This window comes from Malaclemys terrapin, chromosome 7, assembly GCF_027887155.1.
Source record: "Malaclemys terrapin pileata isolate rMalTer1 chromosome 7, rMalTer1.hap1, whole genome shotgun sequence".
Lineage (NCBI taxonomy): Eukaryota > Metazoa > Chordata > Testudines > Emydidae > Malaclemys > Malaclemys terrapin.
In genome coordinates, this window is record NC_071511.1 from 37,495,009 (window position 1) to 37,515,298 (window position 20,290).

The 20,290-nt window shown below is 46.0% G+C and overlaps 1 protein-coding gene across 2 annotated transcripts in view; it reads right to left on the reverse strand.

Moving 5' to 3' along the window:
* LOC128841331 (haloacid dehalogenase-like hydrolase domain-containing 5) overlaps positions 1-11,676 on the reverse strand; it is a 38,953-nt gene extending 27,277 nt beyond the window's left edge. Inside the window, exon 1 of one of the 2 annotated variants that reach the window (XM_054036303.1) lies at positions 11,523-11,676. In XM_054036303.1, the coding sequence (XP_053892278.1) occupies positions 11,523-11,657 (135 nt within the window). In that variant the 5' untranslated portion in view covers positions 11,658-11,676. Of the gene's footprint in view, positions 1-11,134; positions 11,236-11,522 lie in introns of those variants that run through there. The other variant, XM_054036304.1, reaches the window with a different exon arrangement.
* Positions 11,677-20,290: the final 8,614 nt, after the last annotated feature.

Below are 20,290 nucleotides of genomic sequence, written 5' to 3' on the forward strand. Positions count from 1 at the left end.
CAGAGACATTCACTACAATACCATGCCTCCTTCCCTTGGGCTTCTGACCCACAATTTGGGAAATGCTGTCCTAGAAAACCACATCTGTTGAGGAGATCCTATTACAAAACTTTCTGATTCTCATACTGTCATCTTTTAAAATGGGAATGTTAAATTCTTGAACTAATATTGGCACATTGCAGTGCTGTTCTTCACATGAATGCTGCATTTGTTGTATTTGATACACATTTTAGTACATAGTTCCTTGATCTAAAAAGGTTTCAGTGTTAAGGCGAAAGGCTAGGAGCAGCTTGAGTGAACACAGTTGCACGCATTTTTAAGAAGTAATCAAGCCTTACCAAATAACTAATATATTGTAGTTTGATAAATAATGATGTATTTCTTAATAGACTGTTCTTTATCTTTTCCGGTGAATGTATTGCTGATGTCTGGCAATCTTAATACTGAAGGCTAACGCGTTAGAATCCTTTCAGTTATGAGCTACATTTTTTTCAGTTATGTAAGATTAATTATGAAACCTTTGCTTCATCTCAATATGCACTCTAGCTCCCTTAAGCCAATTTTACTCTTTTGGAGGGGAGACAGCTGTTAAGTACTTTACAAAAACAAGAATTTAGGTCAACCAGCAGATCTTCCCTTAATTGATTATTAGCCAAGCACAGGTACAAGGAAGTCCCAAAATCCATCTACACATCATCCTTTGACATCATTGTTGAGAGATTTATTGAATAAGACTCTGACTTGGATTCTAGAAGACTTAAGTTACCTGATTAGCTGTGGTGTAAAAAATCCATTTCATTCTGTTAGACAAAGAATGCAGACACCAAGAAGTTTCAAGCATGTTTAATAGCACCTGGCATAGAACCATGAACAAGCAATTTAAAAAAATTCATCTGCCTTGACCACTTCATCACCACCAATATTGCATGTCTGCCAGCTAAAAGGACTGCAGCGATGCAATATTGGTTTTCAGAATCTAGTAAATGAAGGAGAAACAAAGAGAAAATATATCACAGCTCTTTCACCCCATCTCAAGTGAATGCACCCCCATACCCATTACTCTTAGAGGTGAACACTCAGAAGCAGAAGTGAGAATTGTAAACCACACGCCATGGGATCCAGGGGATAGTGCATCCAGAAGACTTTTTGGTTCAGGTTCCACTCTCTGAGAACTGAAAGGGAGAAAAGCTGATGGTGTCTGTGGCAACAACAGAAAAAAATGGTGTGTGAAAGGACAAACAGATGCAGGCTGGGAACAGATAAGCTTTTTGGGGCAAGGACTGTCTCTCTGTTATTACTCCTGGGGGACTTCTGTGCCACTGCACACGTGCAGAATTCATGTCTGGTGCAGATTTTCCCCCTCACCCCCACAGAAAATACATTTTGCCTGAAAAGTGCTGCAGTTCTGCCTTTCACCCACCAGAAGCTGCTGTGGCACCAGAACAGCCAGCAGCCGAATGCATTCATCACAGCACCCTGCCGCCGAGCCAGGTCAAGACAGACAGAGTGGGGCACATGGGGCTGCTAGGGGGTCATGAACTGGAGTTCAGAACGGTAGTAGGGGGACAGACTGGAGCACGGGGTCAGGAGCTAATGGGGGGACACCATTGAGCCAGGGGCTGAACGGGAAGAGTGTTGCAGGACCACATGGGAACAGGGGCAGAGGTGCCTCACTGAATGGGAAAGGCTCAGGGTCAGCCAGGGTCTGCATGGGGGAGGCTCCCCTACTCCCTAACATTCCCTCCCCATCCCTGAAAAAAAAAAAAAAAAAAAAAAGAAGTATTCCATACTTCTGCTACCTACACCCAACAACACTCCAGGTTCACTTCCAGGCTCCTTCCCTCTCCCTCAGCTCCTCCGTTACCCTGACTCCCCCAAGCCTCTACACTGCTTCTAAGGGGTGCGGGAAATATGTTTATGTACTGTAGTTTAAATGAATTACTCAAAGTTCTGTATTAATAAGCCTAGCAAGGAATCTATTTGTTAAAAAAACATCCTGAATCTTTTTTTTTTGTCTGTATTGTTACAGAAATACCGCTGACAGGTATTTTGAAATAAATTACCAAAATAATTGAAACTGGTGTGACTATATTGTGCTAATTTTGACATAAAATATGCAGAATTTTAAAATATCGTGCGCAGAATTTTTTATTTTTGGGCACAGAATTCCCTCAGCAGTACTGATATGTTTTTGTAATGTGCCTAGCACAATGGGAGCATAACCCATGACTAGGACTCCTACACATTACTAATAAAGATACTATTGTTTAACCTCTGATGATGGAACAGGATAACTGCTTCCAAATTCCACCACAATCAATGCACCCTTTCCTGGCTGAGGACATTCAGAATGACAGAAATGAGAGGACTTCCACTGACCAAAGCATTTTGTTTTAGCAAACCTCTAGGGGTGTTTCAACTCCAAAGTGATAAAGTCATAGGAGATAAGAGACTCCAGATCTTATGAGAGGGACAGATAATATGCCTCTGGCTCAGGATCCTTTTTCTGCTTAAAGTCTATGGCATCCCTCTGAGGAGAAAGCCCTTTTCTTCCTGCAGCAGAAGCATAGGAAGGGGTCCACAGAAGATGAAGTGGTCATCCATTTCCTAAAGAGCTATAGGCGATTGGAGAGCTTGACTGGCTAAGTGTGGCAGAGCAACAAAAAGTTATGGGGCTTTCCCAGAGGGACATTACAATAGATGAATCGCTGAGAGAGACTGTAAGCAAGAGAGCAACCAACTTCCATTCTGTCCACTTCAGTTGCACAGAGCACCTTGAACGTTGTCTGATCCTCTGCAAACAGCGTGGACAGAAATGTTCACAGACCTACCCATGCAGTCAGGAGTCCCATGCTAGATCAGTTATCTCTGACTAAAAGAAGTCTAGTAAGTAGGTCAAGGTATGGTACAGCAGTTTCTATCAAGTCCTAAAAACCTATACATTCTCAAACAGGGGACGGAAGAACTGGGATGCTTTCTGAAGAAAGCTGGAAGCCAGTGACATTAGAGTTCAAGAACATGGACCTTGAATGTCAAAAAGATTTCTGGTTCAATTTAAGGGGAAACCAAAAGCGTGTTTCAGTTTTTATATTGCCTGAAACAGTTTATTCACATACACTACATTAACTCTTAAACCTACTGGTCCCCAGGTATAGGATAATTGGAAAAAGGCTGCTTAGGAGGTCATTTAGGGTAATAATCCAGAAAGCAAGGAAGAACCTTAAGCAGCTGAGCTACAAGATAGATCAGGATTCAGGACACTTGCACAGAGTGAAGTCCTATCCTGCTCCACCTCACAGCTACCAGGAATCTCTCTCAATCTCGATGCTACTTACCCTCTCTTTGCTACCAATTACTAACTCACACAATCAATTTGAAACTGGCAACAGGAAAGAGGACATCAGGATTTAGGAAAGCAGGTAAAGTAGAGGACAAAGGATGTCAATGCAGGCAAAAGGAGATGGGGAAGGATGAGAAGCTGAGGATAAACGTTGTCAACATTGTGAAATTAAATGAAGATTGGGATATTCCTCACTGCTCTAAGCAGTAAGGTTTGTGTAGGAGAATTTCTTGACATGTTTGTATTTAAAATTCTTAACCTTAACACACTATTTTGCATGGGGAATATGCTTATTCTTTCATTGATGTGCAAGCCAGATATATACTTTAAAGCTCCTGCACAACAAGAGAACAGATCCATACATACTGGAAGATGTACTCTGCTTGTCAAGTAGATTATTCTTTCATCAGCAAAGATAAAAAACCATTCAGATTGGCTGGATGAAATTACAAGATTTCCAGAGTCTCCAGAGTAAATTTTTTTCAATAATCAGGAAACAAAAAGTTGCAGGCTGAAGCTAAGTCACGCCACTTACACTCTCCACAAGGCTCAAAACACTGTATAATCTTGTAATAATAACCCTATATTTGTACAGTAAGGCAGACGAGCATGGGGGAGGATTAGGCTGTCATAATATATTGGCATCTCTGAAGTGTTGCCTTCTCTTCCTCTTGAATTTTCTCCCAAGGCATACTATTTCCCCAAAATGATACCAGGTGTGAGGATTCTTTATTTTTCTAAATTATTTTGAAATAATGGAAGCTGAAGCAGTTGCTTCTGCAGGGAACGGAGACCTCTTGCCCCACACCTTATCCTGACGGTCCTAAATTGCACCTAAACCTCATCCCACAGTTAGTCTGAATGATTATACAACAGGCCTACTCCCAGACTATCCTACATACTGAAATGCAGGTAAGTGAAGGAATCCCTTGTCACAGCACAGGCAAGCATTGTTAAGCTAAGTGCCAGCATAGAGTTTATGTAAAAAAAAAAAAAAGTTCCTGAAACAACGAGCACCTCTCTTTTTGCATGATCCAAAGATCCACTCTCCATAACTTCAAAACCTACTTTGTTGTATTAAATTGAAAGTTAATTCAGACCTAGAACTGGATTAACTTTCACATGGGCTGCAAACAGCTAGCAATGGAATTCTGGAGATTTTGTGGATTTAGGTTCTCTGTGCAGATTTTGCTGTAATTACCAGACTCTAAGAAAATGAAGTACAGTCCTCTGGGTTTGCACAAATTGATTCCCTGCTGTCAAAAACTAACAGCCTTAGAGGGAAAAAATGCCAACTTTAATTTCAGTATACTGAGAACTGCAACCTTTCACAGAGCAAATACCAACATTTGATTTAAAAACTGGTTTGGCAAAAGCACCCTGCTTAAGTAATTATTTCCTTAATTACAAGAAATGGTACTAATTTACAATCTAAGTGTTCTTCAAAAGTGCATATTCTCCAGGATCTTACACGTAGACTTCCTCAAAGTACTTTAACATGCCTTAACTTGCACGTTTTTTTTGCCAATCAATCACCATACAAGTGTTGGTGTGAGATAAAGATAGTAATGTTGCAAGCTTTAATACATCAACATGTCAAACATTTCACAAGTGAAATAATTGAGAAGTGCGCTTACAGAACATTAAAAAGGGAAAGGCAAGAATGGGGAAGATCAGTTTTAAAGCAAAGAATTTTAGTTTATTCAAAGTTAGATTTTGCTGTATAAGTTGCCTGCTGCTAAATACATAGAGCATATATAAAAGTACTGAATATTCATACATTTTATAGTTTTACAGTCTTGAGTTTAATTTTTCATTACAAAACACAAGAACTCTCTCCCGACAATGCCCACTTCATCAAACGGTGCTATGAGAACGAGGGGAAATGCATACTATGATACTCAAACAGCACATGAGAAAATGTAAGTACAGTTCTTAATTTCTTCCTTTTGTTTGCAAGATCAAGTGAACTATGCAAAAATAGACTGCACTGTCAGAAGACTGGCACACGGAAGCCTGCTTTATTAGCAAATCCTTAATCTATTTATTAGATTGGTTGCCAAACCTCATAATAGATTTTTTAGAAAGCTTTAGATAATCACTGGCTTATGACAGGTAGAACTATAGCAGCTCATCAGTGGATGAAAAAGGCTGTTCCTTCAGGCTATTCCTTCAGTTGGGAAGACTCACCAAATGTGACAGAAATTGGCAAGGGAAAAGCAAATTACATTTTCGACTTAAGGAACGTACTTAAAAAGTGAATTATATTGCAGCTGAAGCACGGATATTCTCTGAGTAAGCTGATGACAACAGGAGCACAGTTGACTAAACACAACCTACTGAATGTTATGGTTACCGGAGGAGTTGATTTGAGCCATTTTATACAGCATTTAAAAACCAGTGTTTCCTCTGAAGACTCAAATTAGCTGCTAGAGTTGGTAACACCGATGGTTCAATCTGTAACACACTTCTTTCTCAATCCCAATCCTGCTCCAAAACATTGAAGATTAGACATCTGAATAGTTTTTTGGCTGAAGGCTGCTTCTGGCTACACACCCAAATATAGCTTCTCTTCATGCCTTCTTCAGCTTGTCAACTAATAAGTTCCAACAAATGTACAGTATGGTCCTGAGAACTCATTTAAAGATAGTAATTTCAAAGAGGCATCAGTTTCTTTTGCTTTGTTTTGAGGGGCCTCTAAAGCAGGGATTCTCACAACAAATTTTTTTGGTGGCCTCAGTGTGCGGCCACCAACTCTTGCTGGTGGCCGTGCTGACAATTTTTCCTAAAATACTTAATTAACTTTAGGAAAAACAAATAAATATGCACTTATACATGTCCAAATCATTGTAATTTATTTATGTAGGGTTTTTTCAGATTCAGTAAGAAAAATAATGTACAGTGGTCTCTATTCTTTACTGGACCTAAACAGAATAGAAACACAAATAGGGTGCTTTGCATGTTCTTGTCTTTTTGTTGTTGTTTCTTTTGCTTTCTTGGTTGCCCTGGTTTTTTTTTTTTTTTTTTTAATCTTGCTAGATAGTAAGTCTGCTGCTGTGAAAAGAGAGATTTGTATGTTTGTTAATATCACTTTTCACAGCAGACTTACTCAGCCCCAGCAAGCTCTGGGACAAATTAAGCCCTGGATGGGAGGTGGGCAGGGAGGCCACAGGGCCCAGGGATGATGGCATGGGTGGTGATCCTGGGACCAGAGCCTGGAACAAGAGCCTATCACATGGATAGAGCCTGATGCCCCGTGGCCAAAGCCTGCCCCCCGCCCCAGGGAAAGTGGGGAATTCACCAGCTGCCTACACCTCCAGTGTTTCTGTCTCCAAAGCGGGGCAGGGCCAAACCCCCACTGTGGCTTTGGAAGAGGTGTCACTGTTTCCCCCCCACACACACACACCCCATCACAGTCCAGGAGGCTGTGGCTGCAAGAAAAGCCCCTGGTGGCCACATGTGGCTGCATTTGAGAAACACTGCTCTAAAGACAGAGTTAGTGAATGCAAAGTAGACAGCAATTCAATTTTCACCTCTGTGTCTAACGGTTTTCTAGATCCCTTAGCCTCATCTACCCACCACTGCACTAACATTAGTACAGTTCCACCAGTGAAAGCAATAGCAGGAGTGCTAATGTAAAGACAGCACCAAATGGCTGTTATCTAAACCTTTTTTGAGCTGAAGCAGTGGACAGTGGCAGAAATGCCAATGGCTGAACTACACTAGTGCCCCAACCTCCCACTGTTGCACCGACAGTGCAATACTGGGAGAGTTCAGGAAAAATGCCCATGCAGACACAGGCGTGATAGTTTTGCTATCTACTAGTTTTACTAAACTATATAGACTACTTCTTCCCTATTTCTCTGCCCCATCCAACTACTCAGCAGTCCTGACCATTCACTACCCACTTCTCATATTCATAGATTCATAGATTATAGGACTGGAAGGGACCTCGAGAGGTCATCGAGTCCAATCCCCTGCCCGCATGGCAGGACCAAATACTGTCTAGACCATCCCTGATAGACATTTATCTAACCTACTCTTAAATATCTCCAGAGACGGAGATTCCACAACCTCCCTAGGCAGTTTGTTCCAGTGTTTAACCACCCTGACAGTTAGGAACTTTTTCCTAATGTCCAACCTAGACCTCCCTTGCTGCAGTTTAAACCCATTGTTTCTGGTTCTATCCTTAGAGGCTAAGGTGAACAAGTTCTCTCCCTCCTCCTTATGACACCCTTTTAGATACCTGAAAACTGCTATCATGTCCCCTCTCAGTCTTCTCTTTTCCAAACTAAACAAACCCAGTTCTTTCAGCCTTCCTTGACTGACCTGCTCTGTCTCCTCTCCAATATGTTGAAAAAGGAAATAACCACTTACTTTGTATTTCCCCATTTCACCTATCTATAAGTCACTGAATCATTTCCTCTCACTACTGCTTCAAGACTTTCAATCTCTCTTTTGCTGAAGAGTGACTGTGTCAAGCACAGGATATAAAAGTAGGATTTATGTAAGCAAATAGAAGGAAAAATTAAGAAAAAAATATTAAACGATTTAAATTAATGTTTTGGAAGGCAGAGCAGAGATATTGCCTTGAAACGTATGGCAACTTGTAGGGTCAAAATTTGACAACCCCTTGTATTATACAGAACATCGATGCCTTGTAGAGCAGCATTCCACAGTTACAAGTTGCAATTAAGTTTCCATTATAAGCCTGATTTTGCTGCCCTTCATCACCAACTAAAAAAAGAACAGCAGCATCAAAACTGAGAGCTGGATCAAGGTAGATTTTCTTCTAAAGATATCTCAGAAGTGGGCAAACTTTTTGGCCTGAGAGTCACATCGGGGTTCCGAAAGTTTATGGAGGGCTGGGTGTAGTGTATTAAATTGCTCCCTGTAGGATTGTGCTACTTCCGGAGCACCAGGACTACACATTCCTATGGGGAGCAATTTAATACACTACACCTAGGTAGGGAAGGCTGTTTCTCCATAAACAGCCTGGCCCCCACCCCTTCCACTTTCTGCCCCCGACTGCCCCCCTCAGAATCCCTGACCCATCCAACCCCCCCCCCCCCGCCCCTTGTCCCCTGACTGCCCTCTCCCAGGACGCCCCACCCCAACCGCCCCCCCCAGGACCCCACTCCCTGTCCAACCCCCCCTTCTCCCTGTCCCGACTGCCCTGAACCCTATTCACACTCCCACCCCCTGACAGGCCCCCCACACCTATCCAACTGCCCCTGTTCCCTGTCCGCCCCCCAGGACTCCCTGCCCCTTATCCAACCCCCACCCCACCCCCCACTCCCTTACCATGCCACTCAGCGCACCAGGACTGGCAGCCGTAAGTAGTACACTGTAAGTAGCACATCGGCTGCAGCCGCGCTGCCCGGCAGGAGTTCACAGCCCCACCCTCCACAGCACTGGCAGCACAGCGAGCTGAGGCTGCGGGGGAGGGGCTAGGGGCTAGCCTCCCGGCCAAGAGCTCAAGAGCCAGGCAGGACGGTCCTGCAGGCCGGATGTGGCCTGCGGGCCATAGTTTGCCCACCTCTGAGATATCTGAAGTGATTAGAACGGGAGAGTTCCAAATCATAATACGTCAGAAATAGAGATGTTTGAATTCCAAAAATGACTTTTTTAAACCAATTTTCAGCATGACAGAAAAAAGGAGTGTGATGACTAAGTTCATTGTATTAATCTTGTTGAGATCTAGCACATACAATAAAAGTTATCTGATCTAAAGTCTAAAGTCAATATTTTAAATAGGAGCTTCAGTGTGGTCCATCAGGCTCTGGTGAGCTACTTTTGCTAGTCAGCACCAGAGACCAGATCAGGAAAAAGGTGGCAGCAGGAGGAGGTGCTCTTCATTCCCTGGGTCTCCTGCACACAGCTTACTCCCCCCCTCCTCCCCCAATCCCCTTAATTCCCCAGTGTTTCCCCCTGGAAGTGATAAAGCAATGCCTATAAAATGTCTATCAAGGAACACATACTCTTATGGCATAATTTAAAAATTAAATAATTACAAACAGAAATCCACTGGAAGGACACATTTCTAGCTTAGGTACCAGAAGCTGAAGGAAATGTTAAAACAAAAAAATTCTGCTGAGGTGCTCATCCACATCATCTCCTCTTCCCTTTATGACCGTCTCTTCTTCATGACCTCCAAGGGTCTTAGTTGGGCAGACCACTGTCACCTACCTTGTTTCCTTGGTACATGTGGAAATACAAAGTCAGCCTACCCTGAATCTTTCCTGTCAGTCAGTTCAAAACCACACTTTACAAAACACCCGAGTTGCTTCAACCTTTCTGTAGCTCTGTCCTATCACCTTTCCATCTACTTTCAAATCTTGAGTGAAAACATTTTTTTCAGTTTTGTCTCTCTTTTTCCATCTGTTTTTTTTTTTAATTTTAACTATTTACATTCTCTAAGCACTGTATTGTGGTACACTGACATGCACATACCTATACAGCGCCAGATGCATTCAGATGCAAGATCAACATCAAGGAGAGACAAAGAAAAAACTAACAACACAGTCCAGAGATGATGAAAGGCAGAAGTCTACTCACCTGCCTATTACCCCTTACAATAAAAAATAAAACCCCAATACTTTACTCTTCTGGCCAAAAATAAAAAGCCATACACACCATTTTTTACCCTTGGTGTATACAGTTTTGCAAGATGGCACTAATTAGCAAGCTTTCAAATATTCTGAAACAGGACAATTTTGGACCAGTGCTCAAGAAACATGTCTGTTGTTTTTTTTTTTAAATGCCTATTTGTACTGGTAACAACTAAGTCTGCACCACTGAAACTGTGATCATGTAACATATGTATTGAAGACTATAGCCAGATTTTGAACAAGAACATGTTTTGTTCAGTACTCAAAAAAAAGTTCAACTGCAGCTCACAGTAGGTTTTTCCAGACTTAACTTCCATTTATTATTACATTTAAGCCACAATGAATTTGTACAAAATCTGACACTATTCACTTACCTACCACCATGCTAATAGTTACGGGGGGGGGGGGGGGGGGGGGGGGGGGGGGGAGGAAGAGCCAAGACCACTGTTGTGCTGTCAGAACAATTATGATTTCCACCATGTAAGCATGTTTATATACAATTACTTATCACCTCTAGTATAACATTATTGTTTGGCATCATATTTGAAGACCAGTCTGTGAAAGTTTGCAAACAAGACTCTCTCAAGTACTTATGTTTCACTTCCACATATCTATGTTTGAACAGGAGTAGATCTCTCAGTTTTACAAGTGTTTCCATGAATCTTTGAGTACCAGAACTATTTTGCTTTGCAATTCTTACTCCCTGGATGTTTATGGACCACAACAAAACATGAGATAACTACAACAGAAAATGTTTTCATTAGTGTAATTACTATATAAACATTTCGTTATTATCCATCAATTTCATGGTTTACAAAGATTATTAGACTATTCCTATTGCTTGAAAATTACATTCTTACTTTAGCAGCACCTGACAATAGATGCTTAATAGCTTTGCAAATCCATAACTGATGCCATCACTATCAAGAAGACACTAGCAAATAGAATTTCCGTTATTGTTGTATAACAGCTACTTGTACTAACTTCAGTCGACTATCTATGCACATAATTACACCGTCTAGCAATATATACCGGTGAGGCACTATCCCAAAGCTTTATGAACATACATAATGACTGACAACACCATTATGTATTATTACAGGGTCTGATAGCCACAGGACTGAGCTGTACATCCACATGACAGTGTGCCAAAAGAGAAGAAACCCTCCAGACGCTTGCTCACCCCCACGAGCATCCTTGTTCTCGGGACGGTGTCGAACCTCAGCGGGGACAGGCACACAAGCCGCGCCCAGCTCGGATTCGAGCTGCTTCGGTTTCACTCCGGTTCGCCTCCGAGCCACGTTAAAGCGCAGCCGGGGGGGAGGGGGCAGAGCTGGCCCATGCACCCTCCCGGCCGCCCCACAGCTGCGCGGGGATCGCCCGGCTCCATACGTTCAGCTGGTGGGAGCTAGAAGAGCTCCCGACGTCGACCCGGCTCCCCCGGGGGATGCTACAGGCTGTCCCCGCGCCACGAGCCCTCTGCCCCGAGGTGGGGAGGCGGCTGCTCCCCGCGCCTCACTCGGGTCCGCACCAGGGGCGCCCCGGAGCCCCGTACCCGGCTCGCCGGTTACCTTGGTGCCGCCTCCGCTCTCCCCGGGGGGCGGCGCGGCGAGGCCGGCGGCGGCGCTGCAGAGCCCACGGAGTCCTGTGGGCCCGGCCGGCCGCCCCCCGAGCCAGCGGCGGAGCGGCGGCAGCACCCGACGCATGGCCCCGAGCGCGCGGGCCCGCAGCCCGCCAGTCCCTGCCAAAGAGCCGCGGCGGCGGCCGGCACAACAAGCTCGGTCCCCTAGCCCCGCCCCTCGCACACGCCACCGCCAAGGGGCGGGGCCTGTATCCCGCCCCCTCCGTTAGCCCGCTCCCTCACTCGACGCCGCTCGTAGCCCCGTCCACAGGGGCGGGGGCTCCACCGCGGATCCTGTTAGGAGACGCCCCATCCCCAGAGCTGATGGGTAGTGGGAGCTGTGCTACCAGGGGGCCCAGTCCCTTCATGCACCTAGCTCAGGTTGGGTCCCCCCCCCGTGTGACACACATGAATGTAAAAAGAAGAACAGGAGTACTTGTGGCACCTTAGAGACTAACAAATTTATTAGAGCATAAGCTTTCGTGGACTACAGCCCACTTCTTCGGATGCATATAGAATGGAACATATATTGAGGAGATATATATACACACATCCGAAGAAGTGGGCTGTAGTCCACGAAAGCTTATGCTCTAATAAATTTGTTAGTCTCTAAGGTGCCACAAGTACTCCTGTTCTTCTTTTTGCGGATACAGACTAACACGGCTGTTACTCTGAAACACATGGATGTGCAGCCCTGGGGGTTCCAGGGTATTAGCCAGACAAAGTGGGTGGAGCAGCTGAGGAGCTGCCTTCAGGGAAAGGGACTCCCAGCATCACAGCAACATGCAAGCACATATTGTAAGGGACCAGTCAAGGAAGACTAGCCTGCTTCCACCCCTGCAGTCATAGGACAAAAAGAAGAGGTTAGGCCTCGACTAAATTTAGGAGAAGCTGCTATGCAACATTTTATCAGCATAGTTAATCTACCTCCAGGAGAGGGAGTAGCTATGACAATGGGAGAAGCTCTCCTGCCAACATAGCACTGTTTACACTGGGGATTGGGTTGGATGTTTCACACCCCTGAGCAACATAGTTACACCAATGTAAGTCTGTACTGTAAACCTGGCCTTAACTGGTTACAGAGTGTTGTAATAAGCCATAAATCCAGTCTCTCTCTCTTCAGTCCATGATTTTTAGTGTCTATTGGAGTAATGAATTTAAACTCCTAGTGAAATTAAAAAAAATACTTTGAGGAAAAACCCAACTCAAAGCAGCACCAGATGCAAAACCTACAGACATCTCTGCTACTGTTGATCAACACTCTACACAACACACCTTTTAAGATCTACATATGCCTATCACAACATGTGGTGTACCAGTGCACTAAGTGCACCGACAACAACTATGTGGGTGTAACAAGACAATCACTAATCACTTGAATGAACTCAGACAGGAAAGTGATAAAAGACAAACACCCCACCACCCGTGGGAGAATGCTTTTCACAAAGTGATCACTATATCTAACCTATCAGTCCTCATCCTGAAAGAAAAGCTACACAACACTGCGCCTGGGAGTGAGACACTGGATCAAACAATACATTTAAACTAAACAATCTGTTCCCTTGCATTTTGCTGTGATGCTATGAGTGCCTTTCCCAGACCTGAAGAAGAGCTCTTCGTGGCTTGAAAGTTCTCTCTCTCATCAACAGAAGTTAGTCCAGTAAAGGATATTACCTCATCCACTTTGTCTCTCTGATACGCAGATATCACACTATCCGTGGCACACATGCTCCGCCCGAGGCCATCATCTCAAGGGCCATAGCATTTTGTATGCGAGAGCAAGATGCATGATGCAAACTCATCTCTCGTGTGTGAGAGCATGACAGAGGTTCTCTTTCAGTGGGGGAGACAGAGGGAGCTGCGGAAAGGAGGCCAGGGGAAAGAGTGGTGAATTGCTGGCAGGGGGAAGCAGCACAGGAGAACAGTCTGACTGCTGTAAGAGGTACTGACTGGACAGGTACAGAGAGGCTGAGACAGGAGTCATATATGGAAGAAGAACAGAGGACATGGGATGAAATGGGGACTTGAAGGACTGGGAGGAGGCAGTGGACTAAGACAGGTGCAGGAGTGAAAATGGGGGTGGTTGGGTTCCAGTATATCTAAAGTTTACAATTTATGCATAGTTCATTGATAATTTCCATAGAGTTCTACATAAATTGTAGAATTCCTTAAGCTTTTTGTTGCACCAGTTTGGGCAGGCCAGCTGACGACTGGAGTGTAGGGGTAGGTTTAGTGCCCTTGAATTTCTCCCACCTTAGTATTGGGCCAGGGATGTCAAGATACGTCCCTACTTCCAATAAAAAAACCAAAGAACATGCAGAAGTGCCAATGTCCTCTCCCTCACTAGACTCTGCATATTCACATTTTGTCATACATAATTCATAAGAAAACTCCAGTAAATCCAGAGGCAAAAGAAAGCAGAGCACAGGTTAAAAAAAAGTCTGAAATAACGGTTGTCTACATTTACATGCCATAAACACAGAGTCTGCTAGTTAACTCATCCAATAAACAAGCACACAAGTCCAAATCACACAATATTCCAAGAAGTGTTGCCCAATATTCCAAGTAGTATTGCCCAATATTCAGACATGCTGAGCACCAATGACTCCCATTGACTTCGCTGCATTAGCTATAGGTGCTCCGTACATCTGGAAATACCAGGCCAGAAAAGAGTTCTCAGTTATTTTGACGTTTACTGAGTTTTATATAAAACATTTGGCAACCCAGGAACCAGGTCAAGATAACCCAGAAGTCTATCAGAACTTCTAGAGAACTTATTTTTGCTTTATATCTAAAATTAGAACTAACACCTAATAAAATCAGAAATGTATGGCTGAAGAGAGCCTCAAGAAGTCACCAAGTCAACCCCCTACACTATGGCAGGACCAAGTAAACCTAGACCATCCCTGACAGGTATTTGTACACCTGTTTTTCAAAGCTTCCAGTGATGGGGATTCCACAACTATCCAATGGAGTCTATTCCAGACCTTAACTATCCTTATAGTTAGAAAGGTTTTCCTAATATTTAACCTAGATTTCCCTTGCTGCAGATTAAGCTCCTTACTTCTTGTCCCACCTTCAGTGGCTATGGAGAACATTTGACCACCATCAGGGCCGGCTTTAGGCCGATTCAGCCGATTCGGATGAATTGGGCCCCGCGCCGCAGCTGTCCACCCCGCCCCCAGCTCACTTCCTCCTCCTCCCCTCCCCTACTCGCTCCGCCCCCTGCTCCTCCCCCGCCCCTGCTTCCCGCGAATCAGAGGTTCGCGGGAAGTCTGAAAAGAAGCAGGGGCAGGCGGTGGCAGCAACAGGTAAGCTGGGGGCGGTGGGAGGGTGTGAGAAGGGCTCCGGGGAGGCGCGGCGCGGCCCAGTCCAGCCCCGTCCAAGCCGCTCCAGCCCCGGGGCGCCGGTCCAGCTCCCTCGGCTCAGCTCTGGCCCGGCCCCGGTTGAGCGGCTCAGCTCTGGCCCAGCCCCGGCCCCGCGGCTCTGGGTCCGGCCCCGGCCCCGGCCCCGCAGGTCCGGCCCCGGCCCCCGCGGCTCGGCTCCGGTCCGGCCCCGGCCCCCGCGGCTCGGCTCCGGTCCGGCCCGGCCCCCGCGGCTCGAGCCCGGCCCCGGCTGAGCTGCTCTGGGTCCGGCCCGGCCCCCGCGGCTCGGCTCCGGGTCGGGTCCGGTCCAGTCCGGCCCCCGCGGCTCAGCTCTGGGTCCAGCTCGAGCCCGGCCCTGGCTGAGCAGCTCTGGGTCTGGCCCGGCCCCCGAGGCTCGAGCCCGGCCCCCGCGGCTCGGCTCCGGGTCCGGCCCGGCCCCTGTGGCCCGCCCCCCCCCCCCGGCTCAGCTCCAGCCCGGCCCTGGCTGAGCGGCTCCGGGCCAGACCCAAGCCCCACGACCCCAGCTGGAGCTCCGGCCAGAGCGGGGCCCGATTCCTGGGGGCGGGGCTTGCGGCAAGCCACGCCCCCAGGAATCGGGCCCCGCTCTTGCTAAGTCGGCCCTGACCACCATCAGGGCCGGCTCTGGCTTTTTTGCCGCCATAGGCAAAAAAGCCACCTGCTGCCCCCTCCCCCCCCCCCGCACGGCAGGGGAGGGCGGCGAGCCCGGCCGGGGCCCCGCTCTCCCCGACCGGCCGGAGCGCCGGGGGAGGGCGGCGAGCCCGCTGCGGCTCCGCTCTCCACAGCAGCCAGAGCACCGCAGGGAGGGGGGAGCCCAGTTGCAGCCCCCTCTTGGGCCGGAGCACCCCGCCACGCCACCCCCCTCCAGGCGCCACCCCAAGCCCATGCTTGGTGGGCTGGTGCCTGGAGCCAGCCCTGATCACCATCCTCTTTATAGCAGTCCTTAACATAGTTGACAATTGCTATCAGGTCCTCCCTCAGCCTTCTTTTCTCAAAACTAAACGTGTCCCCCCACCCCTTTTTTTTTTTTTTTTTTTTTTTTTAAAACCTTTCCTCAAGGGTCAGACTTTTCTAAATCCTTTTTTCCACCCCTCTCTCCTTTGGACAGTTTCCAATTTGTCCACATCTTTCCTAAACTGTGATGCTCACAAATGGACACAGTAACTCCATCTGAGGCCTCACCCGTGACAAGTAGAACAGGATAATTTCCTCCTGCATCTCATATAGGACACTCCTGTTAATGCACTCCAAAATGGTATTGGCCTTTTTTTGCAGCTGCATATTGACGACTCATTCAATTTGTAAGAACATAAGAATGGCCATACTGGGTCAGACCAAAGGTCCATCCAGCCCAGTATCCTGTCTACCTACAGTGGCCAATGCCAGGTGCCCCAGAGAGAGTGAACCTAACAGGTAATGATCAAGTGATCTCTCTCCTGCCATCCATCTCCACCCTCTGACAAACAGAGGCTAGGGACACCATTCCTTACCCATCCTGCCTAATAGCCATTAATGGACTTAACCTCCATGAATTTATCTAGTTCTCTTTTAAACCCTGTTATAGTCCTAGCCTTCACAACCTCCTCAGGCAAGGAGTTCCACAGATTGACTGTGCGCTGTGTGAAGAACTTCCTTTTGTTTTAAATCTGCTGCCCATTAATTTCATTTGGTGGCCCCTAGTTCTTATATTATGGGAACAAGTAAATAACTTTTCCTTATTCACTTTCTCCACACCACTCATGATTTTATCTCTGTCATATCCCCCCTTAGTCTCCTCTTTTCCAAGCTGAAAAGTCCTACCTCTAATCTCTCTTCATATGGGACCCGTTCCAAATCCCTAATCATTTTAGTTGCCCTTCTCTGAACCTTTTCTAATGCCAGTATAACTTTTTTGAGATGAGGAGACCACATCTGTACGCAGTATTCAAGTTGTGGGCGTACCATGGATTTATATAAAGGCAATAGGATATTCTCTGTCTTATTCTCTATCCCTTTTTTAATGATTCCTAACATCCTGTTTGCTTTTTTGACTGCTGCTGCACACTGCGTGGACGTCTTCAGAGAACTATCCACGATGACTCCAAGATCTCTTTCCTGATTAGTTGTAGCTAAATTAGCCCCCATGATATTGTATGTATAGTTGGGGTTATTTTTTCCAATGTGCATTACTTTACATTTAGCCACATTAAATTTCATTTGACATTTTGTTGCCCAATCACTTAGTTTTGTGAGATCTTTTTGAAGTTCTTCAGAGTCTGCTTTGGTCTTAACTATCTTAAGCAGTTTAGTATCACCTGCAAACTTTGCCACCTCACTTTTTACCCCTTTCTCCAGATCATTTATGAATAAGTTGAATAGGATTGGTCCTAGGACTGACCCTTGGGGAACACCACTAGTTACCCCTCTCCATTCTGAAAATTTACCATTTATTCCTATCCTTTGTTCCCTGTCTTTTAACCAGTTCTCAATCCATGAAAGGATCTCCCCTTTTATCCCATGACAACTTAATTTACGTAAGAGCCTTTGGTGAGGGGCCTTGTCAAAGGCTTTCTGGAAATCTAAGTACACTATGTCCACTGGATTGTGATTCACTGTAACTTCCAGATCCTTTTCAGAAGTAATACCACCTAGCCAGCTATTCCCCATTTTGTAGTTAATGCATTTGATTTTTCCTTCCTAAGTGAAGTACCTGGAACTTGTCTTTATTCAATTTCATCTTGTGGAATTCAGACCAATTCTCCAATTTGTTAAGGTCGTTTTGAATTCTAATCCTGTTCTCCAAAATGCTTGCAACCCATTCCAGCTTGGTATCACCTGCAAATTTTATAAGCATACTCTTCACTCCCTTATCTAAGTAATTAATGAAAATATTGACTAGTAGCAGACCCAGGACTGACCCATGTGGGACCCCAATAGATACACCCTCCCAGTTTGACAGCAAATCATCGGTAACTACTCTTTTAGTACGGCCTTTCAGCCAGGTGTGCACCCACCTTATAGCAATTTCATCTAGACCACATTTCCCTAGTTTGCTTATGCAAATATCATGTGGGTCTATGTCAAAACCTTACTAAAATCAAGATGTGATACTGTACACCTGCCCCAAGCTGAAAATAACCCAGCAAGAAAGAAACAGGATGCCCTAACCACAGTATAGCTATTGCCCAGTATCATCATTGTCCCTCAAATGAAGACACTCTCTCTCCCCATTATCAATATCCTTTCTTTCTGGGGGGGAGGCCGGTGGGGTAGATGACTCCTCTTATGACAGAGCTTGGGAAACTCTGCTCTAGGGCATGCTAGAACTAGAATATTCCCTTTCTATGGTGCTAGAAAGTAAGCCTCTCCCCCTGTAATAGGGCAATGGTTCTCAGGACTCCCTTCCCATTTCACAATATGAAAAAGGTAAGCTAGTTATGATCCCCATGTTAAGGGTGTTGTATGGCTTGCTTACACTTTGAAAACATATAGGAGTTATGTAAGTAAGAAGAATAGTTATAGCATTTCTAAGAACTGGAGAGAGTCTTCTCTGGGGAAAGGAGAATGGTGCATTTACAAGCATTCTGAACAAAACATATGGAGAAGGAAAGAGTTGCAAGGGAGGATTCCTCTACAAACAAATTTGGAAAGAAAATGGTGACTTTGGAGAATGTGTGTCTGGGTGGCGATGGAATTTTTCATTCTGGATTATTTCTAATGTAGGAGTCAGCCAAAGCAGAACTTAGTACTCATTACCAAACAGAACTGCACAAAAATGGAACAATCCACGTGAAAGTGATCCATGAAAAAAATAAATAAATAAATAAATAAATAAATCAACAATCCAGTCTCTTTTCCCTGGATGTCCATGTGCCACCTGGTAAGAGTTTGGCAGTTCCTCAAAACTGGCTGATGTCAGAGTTTAACAAACAGTCATCTAGGTAACAACTCAGCAGAGAGACAGGGTTTCCAAATGTACTACCCTTACTTTTTACTATTTACTTAAATTACAGGAAATAATGTGATCCAGTGGATAAGGCACTTGTCTGGGAATTGGGAGACCTAAGTTCTATTCCCAACTCAGCTATTGATTTGTTGTATCACTATGGGCATGCCTCGTTTCCCCATCAGTAAAATGAGGAACCATCACATTGTGCCACAGTTAATCCATGGAATCACTATCTTCTCTGTTACCTTTGTCATTCTTCCTCCTCTGTCATGCTCACTTGATGCATCTTGATTTAAATTAGACTGTAAGCTCTTAGGGACAGGGACCATATCTACCTGTGTGTTTGCACAATGAACCCCAGCTGTGACTTACACAGCAGGGGTACGTGCATCTTGATCATTGTAACCTGCATTCATTAAACCACAAGAGGCGCTAAGGCAGAGGTGGGCAAACTACAGCCCACAGGCCACATCTGGCCCGCAGGACCCTCTTGTGCAGCCCCTGAGCGCCCCTGGCCCCTTCCCTCCTGTTCCCCCTCCCCCACTGCCTCAGCTCATTGTGCCACCGACAGCGGGGATGCGAGCTCTTGCCGGGCAGCGCACCTATAGAGCCGCGGCCTGACGTGGTGCTCTGTGCTGCGCAGTGGCGTGGCTGGCTCCAGCCGGGCGGCATGGCTGCCTGTCCTGGTGCTCTGGGCAGTGCGGCTGTAGTGCCGCCAGCCACCGGTGCTCCAGGCAGCGCGGTAAGGAGGCAGGGAGCGAGTGAGCGAGCAGGGGGGGAGGTAGGTTGGATAGAGGGCAGGGGTGTTCGGGGTGGTGGTCAGGGGCAAGGGTGTGGATAGGGGTCGGGGCAGTCAGAGGGCAGGGAATAGGGGGGTTGAATGGTGGCAGGGGTCCTGTGGGGGCAGTCAGGAATGGGAGGAGGGGTTGGATGGGGCAGAGGGGGGCGGTCAAGGGACAGGGAGCGGGGTGGTGGATGAGGCAGGAGTCCCAGGGGGACCGTCGGGGCTGAGAAGCAGGGGGGTTGGATAGGGAGCACAGCCTCCCCTAACCGGTCCTCCATACAATTTTGGAAACCCGATGTGGCCCTCAGGCCAAAAAGTTTGCCCGCCCCTGTGCTAAGGGCTAAACACAGAATTTAGACAGAATTTTATATTCCATCACAGGAGGTTAAGCATTAACAAAGTCATGTATAAGCTAACAGTTTAAGACTCTTACTTTCAGTAAGTCAATTTGTGCAGTTCCATGAATTACACTCAAGAACAAAGGGGCAGGCATTGCAGAGTTCTTCCAGCAATATGCTTGTAGCTACAAAATAGACGCTGTCTCTCTACACCCTCATGAGTTCCCTCAACAGCTTCAGTAACACCTGAAGCAGTACGTACCCAGAATATCCCACAAACCATTG